The sequence below is a fragment of the Oryza sativa genome, chromosome 6 (genome assembly GCF_034140825.1).
Source record: "Oryza sativa Japonica Group chromosome 6, ASM3414082v1".
Classification (NCBI taxonomy): domain Eukaryota; kingdom Viridiplantae; phylum Streptophyta; class Magnoliopsida; order Poales; family Poaceae; genus Oryza; species Oryza sativa.
The window spans coordinates 5,543,358-5,558,921 of record NC_089040.1 but is presented as its reverse complement, the minus strand read 5'-3'; the positions used below and the strand labels follow the sequence as shown (position 1 = coordinate 5,558,921).

General features: G+C 45.0%; 1 protein-coding gene across 1 annotated transcript; it reads right to left on the bottom strand.

Moving 5' to 3' along the window:
- Nucleotides 1-3,105: 3,105 nt before the first annotated feature.
- Nucleotides 3,106-4,175, bottom strand: LOC112939353 (zinc finger protein 8). Its single transcript, XM_026026399.2, has one exon. The coding sequence runs from the start codon at nucleotides 4,043-4,045 to the stop codon at nucleotides 3,260-3,262; it is 786 nt and encodes a 261-aa protein (XP_025882184.1). The 5' UTR covers nucleotides 4,046-4,175; the 3' UTR covers nucleotides 3,106-3,259.
- Between the last annotated feature and the right edge of the window lie 11,389 nt (nucleotides 4,176-15,564).

Genomic DNA, 15,564 nt, shown 5'->3' with positions numbered 1-15,564 from the left:
AAGAAAAGAGGTTGGCTGTGCTGCCTGATGGGCTAGGCCTTCTGTTCGGCTAGTTAGGCCGAAACAGAAAGGGTCCCTAAGCCTGACCCCTCCTAAGTTCACTTTAGGTCTATGATCTAAGAATCCAGTTTCAATCGTGTCCCACAAGCCTCAACCGTAAAACCGACTACAACGCATCATGATATCTTCAGAAAGCTCTCTCCTAGGGACCCTAACAATTAGATGAAAGGTTCAGGCTTAGAAGGATTTTCGGGTAGCCCAAAGCAAGGTTAGGGTTAACTCTCTCCTAGGTTAGTTCTACCGCGTTAGATCAAGCCCATTATGAGTTAGAGGTTGAAATGGTTTTTGCAACCAGATTTAGAGTGTGTTTGGCAAGTCAAATTTTCAACTTCTACTCCATCGTTTTCCGTGTGCACGCTTCCCTAACTGCTAAGCAGTGTTCTTTTTCAAATATATATATATATATATATATATATATATATATATATATATATATATATATATATATATATATATATATATATATATATATATATATATATATATATATATATTTGAAAAACATATTAATTTGTTTTTAAAGCTTTTAGATAATGCTTAATTAATCATGAGTTAATGAATCGCTAGGATTTATATATGTGGAGGACAAGTTCCCAACCCTTATAATCAAACACAACCTTACATATCCTTTGGAAATACTTTTTGGTTAGAGAAAATAACACTATCTTTATAGTTAACCAATTTCATTAGAGAAATTTGATTTGATTTATATTGAATTAATTTTGGCACGGGCACATTGTTAACGACCAAATTAATTTGGTAATCTCAGTGTCGGAGATGAAGATCAAACCGAAGCGGAATCCAAGACAGAGATTGTTCTGGAAACAGAGCAGAAATCGGCTAAGTCCGAATCGGCTGTGACTAGGATCGGCAGAGTTCGAGTCGGACAAGGTTGGCCGATTAAGCCGATTCCGACAATGTGACTCGGTACACGTTATCGGGTTGAGTTAATGTGCTTCATGAGGATTGCCATGCATGAATAGAGTCCTGGAAAGGCAATTGTATCTATTAATTAGGATATTTCATGTAATTTCCTTAGAGATAAGTTTGGGTAAAAGTCTACCACAAAGACTTATGGTATCCTAGAGTTTGTTAGAGATAAAAGTCGTGTCCGACACATACATATTTTATAATCTCGGGTATAAATAGACCCCGAGCCCCATGTAATACAACAACACACGTTCAATACAATCTCGGCGCATCGCCACCCTTTACTTTCATCTTGTTCCGACGAGTTCTTGCTTTCGGGTTGAGCTGCATCGGTTTCGATATTCAACTAGAGGTAAAACTTGTTATGGCGGCTTGCCTTCTCGGGATTAGTGCTTCCATCTTTATGATACTCTAATCTTGTTTATGTAATTCGTCGAGTTATCATATATTCTATATAATCTTTGGCAATATTGTTATATAACCTCCAGTCGGCTAACATCTGTCGCTAGAAGGCAGCCGATCAGGTTAGATACCAACGTTGGCTTAGATTATATAGGATATCCACCACCCTATGAAACAATCAAAGGCTTGATTGTCTAGATATTGTCTTTCTTTTCATACTTATAGCTATATCAGTTGAATTTGACCTTATAAGTCGTGATTAGAATCTCAATCTCTAGCTTGCTTTCTGGTTGCCAATTGGGGTAGCATCGGGGTTTCAGCCGATCTTACCTGATTTAACTACTTTATATCTTATATGCTTGATTGCCATGTTAAATCTGTCTTTTATGTTAAGATATTGTTGCGTTTAAGTATATCTTATATGCTTGATTGCCATGTTAATATAGAGTGGTATCGGAGTATTAGCCGGTACATGCTAGATCTATCTGATCGGCTATGAACATATATAATCTTGTTGTTAATGTATATTTTGATCTAAGTGATTTATACTGTCTCGGCATGGCGACCGATCTATCCCAATCACTTGATTTAAGTACATATCGACATAAAGATTATATATTGTTAATATCTATAGCCGATCGAGTAGATTTAGTTTTCCTTGCTTATTAATGACTGCCAATCGATTCACATATGACATCGGCTCAAAGGTAAATGATATGTCATCGCATCTAGCTGATCGGCTATCGTTTATGGATTTAACCGTGGTTTCTTTGTCTTTATTTCTTGTTGATTGCAGGATCAAATCAACTGGCACGCTCACATACCTAAAGGCAAGCCTTTGGACATGCACTGGAGTTAAGCAGATCTCCCAGGCCTCGTGTTTTCACATCAACACACATAATAAAAGGAAGAAACCATTAAGATCTAGCATGATGCATGTTATTGCAAAAAACAAGTACTCCCTCCCATCCCATATTATAAGAGATTTTGGGTGATTTGGTACATCCTAATACTACGAATCTGAACAACTCTGTTCAGATTCATAATATTAGGATGGGTCACATCAACCCAAAATCTCTTATAATATGGGATGGAGGGAGTAGATGGTTCCCAACTTTTATAGTTTCCAGGATAGTAACGGGAATGAGATGAAAACAGTGAGCCATTTTTGAGTTTATTTTTTTTACTCTTTTTCTTGTTTTTATTTTTCAGGGCTAATTTTTATTGACATTACTTTGGAAAGAGATGTGCTTGCTAGCCAGCAGTGAGGGCGTGTGGTTTCAAGTGATTCCTGAGACGCTCACATTTTCTTATTAATAGTGCAATACAAAGGGTCTTCAGGGAAAATTTATTCATCCTTCAAAGGATGTTCTCGTATTTTTGCATATCGCTCAAAAAATGGAAACTATGTGACATATCACTCCAAAACATGTAACCTCAAATTACATACATACAAATAAAAAGCAAATTGGATTGTTAATTGTACGCACTATTCGCATTTAAATTTGTAATTTTTGTTTTTGCTTGTATGAATTTAATCTTACAACATGTTTATAGAGTGATACATCACACATTGATCTATCCTTCCTGCAAAATTATTCTCAGAATCTCAGCCCTTCGGCACATAGCAAATGCGAGAACAAATGCAAGATGTAATTAGGTTTAGCTAAAATTTAAAACAAAATAGCTTCGAATTCTTTACCTCAAAAAACAGATAAAAGTAAGCATTATACATTCAGTAATTGTGACAAAAGCCGCACACTAACACATGACAAGAAGCAAATCAAATCAAAGAAATTAAAACCCTTGCTATGAAAATGATCGAGACCGTGGCAATTAACCTAATAAAAGCAAGTTAATTGAAGAACTACAAACGGAGTTCCAAGCTCACAACCCCGGCCTCCTGACCCAGCTCAGACCTACCCATCTTCTCCGGCGCCGGCAGCTGCCACGACGGCAGCGAAGGCAGTGACGTCACAACGCTCATCACCACGTTCTCATCCTTACCGGCTCGACACCCCACCAACGCCGCCGCCGCTGCCTCGCCGTGCCGACCGCCGCCGGCCACCGTACCAAAAGCACCACCACCACCACTCCCCATCATCGGCGGCGACGACGACGACGACGACGAGGCTCTCCACAGCGCGGACACGTCCACGCCGGCGCCGTAGGCTGCAGGCCGCGCCATGCCCATGGAGGTGGCGTACAGCCCCGGCGGCGCCACGGCGGAGCTCGCCCACACCGGGCCGTACTGCGGCGACACGGCGGCGGCGTGGCCGCCGTAGCCGAAGAGGGCGGCGCCGCCGTAGACGAGGTGGGCGGACTGGCCGAGGTAGTGCGCGGCGGCGAGGGAGGCCTCGAGGTGCGCGCGCCGCGCGTGCTGGCGCTCCCGCTTGTGCGCGTTCTGGTGGCCGCCCAGCGCCTGCGACGTCGGGAAGTTGCGGCGGCAGTAGTGGCACTCGAACCTCCTCGTCTCCCCCGCCGCCGCCGCCGCGCCGCCGCCTGCCTCCTCCTCCGCCTCCTCCTTGGGCAGCTGGCCGTCGACGACGACGACGACAGCGTCGTCGTTGGAGACGACGTCGCGGCCGAAGAGGCGGATGGTGGCGTCCGGCGCCGCCGCGGCGACGCCATGCATGCCATGCGGCGCGGCCATGACGACGTCCGTCGCGAGACTGAGCTGTGCAGTGAGCTAGAGAAAATATTCAGTTTAGTTTTGTGAGTGTGAGAAGATGAGGGCGAGGGTTGGTGTTGGTTTTATGGTGATCGCTCAAGAGACCAAAGTACGTGAGCAGCTGCGTACTACTGCGGCTGCATGCCTATGGTCTGTCAGGTGCATCAATTCCCCTTAAAAAAAGACGCGAACCCATCACATTGGGAGCTAGCCGAAAGATCCCTAGCCGTTTCTCGCATCAATTCCCCTACGCGTTTGCATTTTTTTTGAACGACTCGCACGAGACGGTGCGAAGTTCTATTGATAGAGCAAGAAAAAATTACAAGATTACAACCCTGGAAGATCGTAACCAGAAAAAAGGAAAAATAAACCACCACCCACACACCGACATCGCCAACACAAACCTAGGAGAAGGCTAGCACCGGACCGGCCACCGCTAAGCGTGACCGACCGCCACTAGACCAACAAAGGGACCCAGACGAGATCATGCAAATCCACGACTGACGCACCGATGCCCCACCACTACACAAGCTCTGCCGACTTGTGGGACCCCTGCACCGGCGTCCCCCGTCAGCCAGCCTTCGAGCGCCGAAGATCGCGCCACACCCACCAGCAGCTCCTCCTCACACCTAGGTCGCCTCCTCCACCGCCGGCCACGCCTCTCGCGCCAAGCCGGCCTCCTCCACCGGACGCGCCTCTCGCGCCAATCCGGCCTTCCTCCATCGGCCGCGCCTCTCGCGCCAAGCCGGCCTCCATCTCCGCCGCCCGCGCCTCTCGCGCCGAGTCGGCTTCCGCTGCCATCGGCTGCGCCTCTCTGCGCCAAGCCGGTCTCTGACCCTCCACCAGACAATGCCGCGCCGGCCAAATGTAGCCGTCTCCCACTCCCTCGGCTAGCCGTCTGAGGCCACCATGCCTCTGGTGACCGCGATCACGGCCACCACCACCACAGCCGCTGCTGTTGAACGCCTAGCCACCTCGCCGTCGCCATCCTCACCGCGCACCTCCACTTGCTGCCACCAGCGACCCACATCCGCCGACATCGCCAGCGCCTCCACAGTCACAGCCGCCGCAAGTCAACTGCTGTCGCCGCTGCCACCGACGCCAGCCACCACCTCCGCGAACAGCCGCCACTGCCAACGGCCGCTTCGCTGTCGCCGTCTGCCACGTCGCCGCCAAGTCCTCCATCGGCGTCGTCAGCCGACACCGTCGCTGCCAACTGCCGCGACCACCACCGTCGCTATCGTCGCCAACTGCCGTCGCCAGCTGTCGCAAGTCAGCCGCCGTCGCCGACCACCACCACCAGCCACCTTCCAGATCCGGCCAAGAGGCGCAGATCTGAGGGAGACCGCTGCCGTTGCCGCCGAGCACCACGTCGTCGCCGCGTAGGGACCACCGCAGCCGCCTTCGCGCCCTCTGCCAACGCCATCGCCATCCCCGCCGCCTACATGCACCATCGATCGACGCCTGCAAGCACCATCGGCCGGCACCGCACGCGCCTGCCTTCGCCGTCGCCCTCCCCGCCGTTGTTGCTGCCGCCCTCCCCGCCGCCAGCCGCTGCCGTCACTCTCCCCGCCGCCACCCCGCCAGATCCGGCCGGAGCAGCTCGGATCTGGCGGCCACCGCCGCCCCGTCGTGGGCGCTCCCCTCCCCGAGTGCCCGCCCGAAGAGAGGTCGCCGGCTTCGTCCTTCCCTGCCTCTACCTTCTCCCGTGCGCCCAACTCGACGCCGACGCTGATCCGGCCAGCTCCACCTTTAGGTCCGCCCGCGCCAGAACCGGGGGTGGCCGCCGCCGCGAGCCCTGCCGCCGCCATCCTCGCGAGCCGCCGGCTTTGCCGGCCACTTGCTCAGGCGGTGGCGAGGCAGAGAGGAGGGTGGAGAGGGGTGGCGGCGGCGGCGGCGGCGGCTAGGTTTCGCCGCCCGAGTCGCCCACGGGGGACGACGCGGGGGCGTGACAGTCCGTTTGCATTTTTTTTACGTGTATGGAAAATGTACATTCTTCTTATAAGGATTTTAGAGTTGTTTAGGGCAGTTTAAGGTTATTGTAAAATTAATTTATACACCTGCATGAAAGTTTATTTGATTGGGAAAAAAGCACGTCTTGATGTATACAGGTACCACTGTACCAGCGTGTGGTATTGGACATATATACTTATGGGGCCAGGTAATTAAACATATATATATGAGGCATGTTAAGAGACGGTGTTAACTCCACTTTGAAACAAGATGCCACTTTGTCAACAATGAGATATTTTAAGTACGTTACGTTGGACAGGTAATAGTCCCTATACCTATTTTTTAAGAAAGAACTAGTCACATATGCTCCTGCGTTGTAATGGGATCTAAGAAACGTGGTTTGATTTGATCTGGAATTTTTTCTTGGTATTTTTTTCTACCACATTGTGTTTTATAGGTAGAGGTGAAAGCAGTTTTGGGAAGGGAATTTTTTTTATATACATGAAGGGTGTGATAGGGAAGGGAAGAAAAACGAATGTGCTTTTAAAGTAGTAGAGACGACAATGATCAATAATGTTTAGGCTAGATATTTGGCTTAAATCAGTTTACATCGTAATGCAAGACTGTCAGTAACTGGATGTATGATGGTCTTTCGATTAAATTCAGGTTGTTCATTTTTTTTCTCTGATATAATGGGGATATGGATTCGTTTCATATTGGTAATAGAAAAGGTTTCTACTAATAATAGAACTCATAAATCAACTCCTACTAATGATAATACTGATGATAAAATACTAAAATACTACTAGTATAGACGACTTTAAAGGTAGTTATAACCAAATATAATATATCACGGAAAAAACATTGATGGCAGAGTGATGGAGTCGTGAGTGCATATATTATGTACACATATGGATACATTTTCAATAAGTGTCACTGGTCTTCGTCTTTTTAAGAATGTGTACATTCATTGTCTTTGTCTCTTTAAGCATATGTACATCCATGGTAAGTATAGTGTAAATAAGTTCACTTTTATACATGATCATCGAAGAATTGTGTTGGGCCGTTGGTTTTCACAAAAATGCTATACACCGCACATAAAACATATCCAGATTTATATATATAAGTGAAATTTTGTGATGGAGTAGTACCATGTTTTGTGATGAGACCCATGTATCATGCATGCATGTCTCCTGTCCCTCTAGGATTGCTAGCTAACTATAACTGGAGAGGTTCTTGATGGATGGGAGCTAGCTATTTGCTAGGCATCTGGGTGTGTCTGCCCATCCAGTCACAAAGCATGGCCACAACCATGGAGGACACAGGTGGTCCTCTTCCTCCTCCTCTGGCCTCTGCCTGGCCTGTGCTTAATATAATAATGTGCATGATAATTACCTTAGCCATTCACTAGCTAGACCCCATTATATTGCAGGACTGACACTTATGAGAGGATGCCAGGTTAAGACAATGCTACAACCTTTGCATTGCTCTGAACTCTTCTGACCTGGCCAGTGCTTAATATCCATCATACTCCCTCCATTCCTAATTATAAGTATTTTTAGAATTCAAATTTTATACCGCCTAATATAAATATTTTGGGACACCGATTTCAATACATGGTAATTCATTTTTAGCCATTCATGTTCTTATTAGAAGGAAAATCCAAGCAATTCAAAATTTAACCAATAAAATGACTAAATGAACATTTTTTCTCTTATACTTAATCTTTACTAATTAAACAATCTAGATATGCATATATTTTAAGAACAAAGGAGTAGTTACCGGTAACAATGCACTAGCTAGCTACATACTCCATTCCATGAAAAACCAATCTAGTACTAGATGTGATATATCCTAATATAACGAATCTGGATAGAATGTGTCACATCCACTCCTAGATTACTTTATTTTTCGTGGGACGGGAGAAGTAGGCCCCAGTGCAGGAGGGACACTTATGAAAGGATGTCTGGTTAAGACAAAGCTTCAACCTTTTTGCATTGCTCTGAACTCCAACTCTGATATATAGTGATATATATCACCGTTCTCCCATTATCTGCGTGTCATCGATCGATCTCTTGACAATGATTTCTTGCAAGCTAGGTCGTCATCTCTCAGCTTTCGTCTTTGTGTGTGTGGGATCTACTACTTGCTGTTGCATGCATCCTGCGTCGTCGACAGTTTGCAGTGTTGATGGATGGGGTATGGTAGATTGCTTGTCTTTCTCGCTTTTCCTGCGTGCTAGAGCTGGTCTTTTCCACGACTTTTTTTCATCTCGAACTTTCATGTGCAATGATATGAAGGTCAGGGCAATAATCGGCCGGGTCCTCCACATTATGAAGGAAATTCGAGTTGCTGCTGAGTGCCATAATTTTCTCCTGTTTTGTTGTTCACAAGGGCGGAACTAGTATATATTAGGGGTGCTTAGGAACTCGGTCAAGAAAATTTTTTAGCTATACTTCATCTATTTTCACCACGTATGCACCCTCTCAATACAAACTTAGGCACCCGTATCAGCTTAAACTTAATCTAAAGTAGAGTAAATTAGGCAAGTGGCACCACCCTCTATTTCGCTCTCACTCCGTCCCTAGTTGTTCAGCAAGGACAACATTATATGTGTATATAGTTCACAAGTTATATATATGCGAGGGCGGATAACGAACAACTCGAGTCGATTTGGTTCGGTTTAATTATTTGAGCTCATTATCTTAACAAATCAGCTCGACTTGGCTCGTTAACCCTAACAAACTAAAAGTCTAGCTCGCCAGCTGGCTCATTAAACAAGTTAGGCTCTATAATTTAAATCTATCATTTTATTACGTGCTAACATATATAATATAGTATACACTACATAGTAAAGAACTGACAAATACAAATAGTTTGGATATAGCTAAAACACAGGTTAAGAAGCACTAGGTATACAAAGATACAGTGGCGGACCCAGCACAAAATTATAGCTATGGCGAACTTTCTAAATGTACTTAGTACCGAAACACTTTTTATAAAAAAACACGAACATACCAAAACATTAGTATATAATGTATATGATAAAAAAAATTAGTGTGCATATCCAATAAAACTATAAGTAAATAATTTACTGTTTTCAATATAGGTGAAGATTTATTCCTGGAAGGTGAGAGCCCCTAGAGCCATCCAAATGTTCCCATTCCAAATTATTCTCCAAATATTTGTGGTTAGCGTTAAAAAAATAGTAATTATACTTTTGCTCAATTCCTTAAAGAACAATTCCAACCGATGCAAATGCATCATCACTTGGTCAATGCATGATAACTTGTTCCACCGTACCAGTATTAGCTTGTACTAGTACTAATACTAAAAGATTAGTGCTTATTGCCCCCATCATCACGGTAACCACCAATGAAACAGTCAGTAGTGTTGTTGTTTAGTTGATAGTTACTGCTGGCAGATAGGTATGGCAGCTGCCACACCTTGCCACAAGGGAAGGTCCGCCACTACAAAGATATGATGATCTCTCGTATAACAAGCTAAACGAATAGCTCACATCTCATTATAACTATGAGTTAATTTCGTAGGCCAGACACGCTCCCTGTCGTCCACGCGCGGGCGCAAGGGGCGAACCCCAAACCCCCCCCCCCCCCCCCGCCGCCACCCTCCTCCCCCTGCCTCGCCGCCGTCGGAGCGCGCCGCCGGAAACCGCGCGGCCGCCGGGATGGCGGCGGCCCGTTCACCAGCACGAGGAGGCGACACGCGCGCCGGGAAGGCCGCGTGGCGGCGCGTCACGAGGCGGCGGATCCGCCGCCGGCGGCGGCGGATCTAGCCTCCCCGCGGCTGGATCCGGCACTCCCGCCGCCGGATCGAACTGGACAATGCGGGGGACGACGCGAGCGACGGCGGAAGGACGACGGCTGGAGGCGCTGGTGGGAGGGAGTGTGAGACGGTGGCGGCCGGACGGCAGGAGGCGCGGGCGATGGCAGCAGTCGGCCGACGAAAGGCGTGACGACGGCAGCGGCTCGCCCGAGGGAGGCGCGGCCGGCACCGACGGAGGACGGCGGCGCGCATCGAGAAGCAGCTGGCGACGGCGGACGACGACTCGGTGCGACGGAGCGGCAGGCGACGGCGGAGGACGGCGCGGCACGCCGAGGAGTGGCTGAGGGCGGTGGTGGAGCTCCCGGTGGTGTTGGCTCCCGGTGGTCGGCGGTGTTGGCTGTGGTCGGCGAGGCGATGGTCGACGCATGTTGCGCCGAGGGGTGCGATGCCGACCCAGCGACGGTGAAACCACTGGTTCGTAGCGGCGGTGTGGCGGCAATGGTGGGAGGACGGAGGCGACGGCGATGTGACCTGGCTGCCCAGCCTGGTCGAGGCGGCGACGACAGTAGCGCCATGAGGAGGTGTTGAAGCCTGTGGCGAGCTTCCTTTCCAGGCATATGTCCTTTTGCGGCGGCGGCTTGCGGCCATAAGATGGCCACGCTGGACGGGCGAGTATGGGGGAGAGGGGATCCATTCTTCTCTCACCCTCTCCCTCTCCAACCCAACCACGTGGATGGAGATGAAGCGTAACGAGGGTTGAGATTCTTCTTTCATGGCCGACCGACGTCGAGGCGTCGGCGCGGTGGCTGCGCGTCGAAGGGGATTCGTTGGTGGTTCTCTGCTAGATCTGACATGCACTCTTTAGAGCGGGAGAGTAGAACGGGCGAAAGCCTAGCCTTCGGGCTGGCAACGGCGATGCCTGCGGGCGCCGTTTTTCCCTTGGGGCGTTGCTGTATTTTCTTTCCTCTCTCAGTGAGTTCTTCAGGTGAAAACCATGTCCTGTCCTAGGACGGGCGGCGGCGGTGCTATTGGCGTCGTTTCCTCCTTGGAGGCGTCGTTTAGAAGACCCATTCCTTAGGGGTGTTGTATGCTTGTCCTGTATTTAGCATTAGGATCAGACGTAGACGCGTGGTGTAGATGTATTTTTTTCCCTGTCTATAATCTCCCAGTATTATAGACTTGTATTTTTCTCCTGCTTTATCAATAGAAATATCGTACTATCTTGTGCGGGTTGTTTAAAAAAAATTATAACTACGAGTTCGAGCTGATCCAAACCATTAGTTTCAAGTTTCTTTTCCCATGTATATGAAATGGCGTGCATTGTTGGCCATTACAAGCATATTATTAGTAGGTCTACCGTCTACTGGATAGTATATATACGTGAAGCAACACCAAGACTGATGCACATGTAACAACCGGTGATGAATTAATTGGCGGTACACGTGAGTGTTTTTTACTACTACAGATCAACTGTTCCTGATGAATTGTGGACAACAGCTCTCTCCTGTTCTTTTCAAACAAACAGATCGATCAAAACGGCTGATATATAATGCCAGTTCCTAAACTAGTCTAAGTCTACTCTATTACTTTCTGCTGTTCTAAAATAACTTGATCTTTCATTTTATATGCCAGAATGTTTCATTCCATTATTAAAAAGACAATAAATCGGTATTGATGGACCGGTGAGAGTATAAGATCAGGCGAGAGTTGATAAGGGGAGTATTGAAGTAACAAAAACTCGTTCATTTGTGGACCGAGGATAAATGAGATGAAAGAAATAAATTTATTTTAGAATAAATAATTGAGATTAAAAGCAAACTTAGTACTTATACACATATAGTACGTGTGCTCTGGGCTCTGGGCCTTCTGGCGTACACGTAGGAGTACGCTACTTTGTCAGGGTGGAAAGGGCCTGACACGTCCAAAGTACCTGTCAGAGAAAAAGCGTTCCATAGTTGAATTGGAGGCGTAGCTAGCTAATTAAGATCCTGGTATTTTAAGTCTCTATCACATCGGATGTTTTGACACTAATTATAAATATTAAACGTAGACTATTAATAAAACACATCCATAATCTTGGACTAATTCACGAGACGAATCTATCGAGCCTAATTAATCTATGATTAGCCTATATGATGCTACAATAAACATTCTCTAATTATATTAGATTAATTAGGTTTAAAAAATTTGTCTCGTAAATTAGCTTTTATTTATATAATTAGTTTTGTAGGTAGTCTATATTTAATACTCTAAATTAGTGTCTAGATATAGAGACTAAAATTAAGTCCCTGGAGCCCAACACCACCTAAGCACGTACTCAACGACGATCTCATACTTCCATAGTTAATTCTGCACTCTGCTCTATAGATCTACTCCCATGTGCACGTACCATAAGTTTATTTTTGACTCATTTTCCAAAATAAATTAATTTCTGATTAATCATTACATCAAAGTTTATAAAAGTAAAATTTAATTAAATTAGAAGTAGGTAATGTGATAAATAAATATATTGAGATTTGATAGAGTAAGGATAGGTATTATAGTATTTCTGTTTTTTATATTGGTATGTGTGAGATGGGTGAAAAACAAATTTATTTTGAGATAGGGGGAGTATATACAATGAGTGGGAAATGGTCAAAAAGAATATTATTATTATTATTATGTTATTTTTTGTGAATTAATTTAACTATTTATTGTAAATTTAATATGACGCTGACATGAATTAAATATAAATAAGTTTTATATATTACTAGAAACGAAAACAACCAATTTATGGATATCGCTGCGGTTGAAAATTTTCATACTGTTTTCACCGCTGGTATACTGCAAAGTGCGAACCGACCTTAGCTTTTCTTTGTCAATGACGAGTGGATCGAAAAGAGTTGATTTCAGGCCGGGTGTAGATGATGATCAGTAGCAGTGATGGGTCCAAGAAGAAATAGCAGGGAGGTTTGTATAAATTAGAACAAAGCTACAATCCCCTCTATCATCTATACTACCTCCGTCCTAAAATGTAGCTATTTCTAGCACAGTACTTTGTCCCAAAATAAAGCTATTTTTCTACCTACCTTCTCCTCTCAACCAATCACAACCATTCTTTTTCATCTACTTTCTCTTTTCAACCAACACACACATTCTTCAATCATTCTCAACTACTTTCTTAATACCCGTGCCAACCTCAAAAATGCTTACATTTTGGGACGGAGGAAGTATATGACAAAAAAAAATCCTTTGTGAGGGTTTCATTGGGACTCCCATGATCCTCACGCTAGTAGTGGAGGCTCGAGCACCCCTTACGCTGGATCCGCCCCTAATCGGTAGCTGTAAAATACTCCAATGCAGGTAGTATAATCTACTACTACTAACGTATATGTACCCAATATATACTGTATGCATAGCTACGCGTACCAATATAATGTACCATGCATGCCAGCTACGTTGTGGGATGTGACCGTTCTGCCTGATGTATACTCCATCCGTCCAAAAAAAACAAACCCTGGTTTCCGTGTCCAACGTTTGACCGTCCGTCTTATTTAAAAAAAATATAAAAAAAAATTAAAAAGACAAGTCACACATAAAATATTAATCATATTTTATCATCTAACAACAATGAAAATATAAATTATAAAAGAATTTCATATAAGACGAACAGTCAAAATTGGATACGGAAAACCAGAATTTGTTTTTTTGGGACGGAGGGAGTACGTAAGTACTTCCCGGCCGGAGAGATCTACAAGAGGGGTTTTGTTGGCCATTTGCACATCTCGTCGTCGTTCGTATCCACACTCTTTTCATGAGAGCGTACGTATATATATGTGGAACGGTGTTTTTCACCGCACACGTTGGCTATGATCGATGATAATTCAATTATCACATCCAAGTAAAATAATAGGTGGGGCTAAATAAGCTGGACAGAATTTTAACCCCTTTTTTATATATAAAAAATTGTAGAGAAAATTTAGTGGGGACTCCAATAGAGTCATAGTCCTCACGCTGGCAGCGGGACCGGAGGGGCTCGAGCCCCTCCGCTGCCATGGCATGTCTGTCTCTCTGATTACCACGGTCAGGGACGAAGCCAGGATTTGAGATTAGGGGGGTGTAGGGTGAAGATAAACCATGAGACCGAATAACTAGTCCTTTAAGAATAGTCACCGTCAATAACAAGCAATGCGTAAACTAGTCCTTTAAGAAAAACTTAAATTTTAGCTCTTTAATAATATCATTGGAAATTTAAAACTAGTCTTTATTGCTAAATTATTTTAATGTAAACTATTAAATAATCTCACAAATAAGTATCATCTATTTTACTTTGAAAAATATGAGAAATCACAAACTAATTTTGTAGATCATGTCTCTTGCTAATATTTTTAGACTTGCTAACTAATTAAATTGATAATACTTTCAAGCTACACAAAATAAACTAGATAAATACTTATCTTAGCTAACTTAATATAGAGTAAAATACATGAGGGTGTAGTGGTGGTAGTGTTTGGATAGGGGGGTGTTGGCACCCTTTGGCACCCCCTTACCTTCGCCACTGACCACGGTGCTCTAAAAAGTCTTTTAACTTTAATTAACTGCCACTGTATCAAATGCTGGCACGTAACTTAACTACACATACTACTGTTGGTTGTTAACATATTGCACGATCGCAGCAAATATATGTATCAGTATATAGTAACATGCGTGCATGTGGCTCGCAAAACTGTGTATCACGTACAAGCTGTCTAGCTATATCAGTATATAATAGTAGAGGGTACTTTTCACTGGGATAGAAACAACCATGTCAGTAAGAGTACACTGACATCTCTCCATATACCATATAATTACCGGCCGGTTTAAGTACAGTACTAAGCTGGAGTAGCTGGTGTATATAATACATATGCCATGAGAATCGAAATGTACATGTACTCTCCCCATTAGTCTTGTGTTGACGTTCATTTGGTCACGAGTTAATATGTCATTACAATTCTAATCTAACAGCGCATACATGTACGAATATGTGTGTGCAAATTAAGAGGGGGCACATGTACCAGGAGCCAACTTATGCTGCTGGATGCACGCACGCACGTACCAGAAACCGAGTGGAATTAATCGTGACAGGCAGCTAATGCATAGCCGTGTGACGAACGGGCAGGCCGGATCGACCGATCTGGCATGAACGGAGACAACAAATTCCAAAATTGATGCGTTTACTTGATTGGATTGAATAGGATCACATGAAGGTACATTTACGTGATTACGGGCTGGTTTGGTTTGTGGCCTAAATTGGCCTTACCAATTTTTATCAATGTTAAATCTTGGCAACTTTTGGTATGGCTAATTTTAGCAAAGGTAAAATTGTGTTTGTATTAAAGCCAAAATAGCCTAAATTAATGGTTGAAATGGCCTATTTTCTTAGGCATGCCAAAATTTGGCTCTGTAGGCGTTCGCAGTACTGGTCCGAAAGAGTTCAGAATAATATGTGTGTGTGTGTGTGGATTAAGTGATTAACAGTGAAGTCGGAAACGACTGACCTCGGTGAATACTCACTCATCAGTAACTGACACTCGCCACTGTCGCCAGGCATGCCTGTGTGCGTGCAAGATTTTTACGGTGCGTGGGCTGTGGGCTGGCCTACTCGCAGTCGTGGGCCTAAGCCCAAGCAGTAGAAGCTAAAGGCTAGTTCATTTTGCTACTTTTTCCCTCCCTAGGACGATGACGGGCAGAAACGGCTAGATCCAGCGCCTTCTAGCGGGATCTGGTATCCCGGTTTGGGGCAA

Excerpts from the sequence above, each read along its gene's own strand:
- LOC112939353 (XM_026026399.2), bottom strand. The coding sequence starts at position 4,045 with ATGGCCGCGCCGCATGGCATGCATGGCGTCGCCGCGGCGGCGCCGGAC.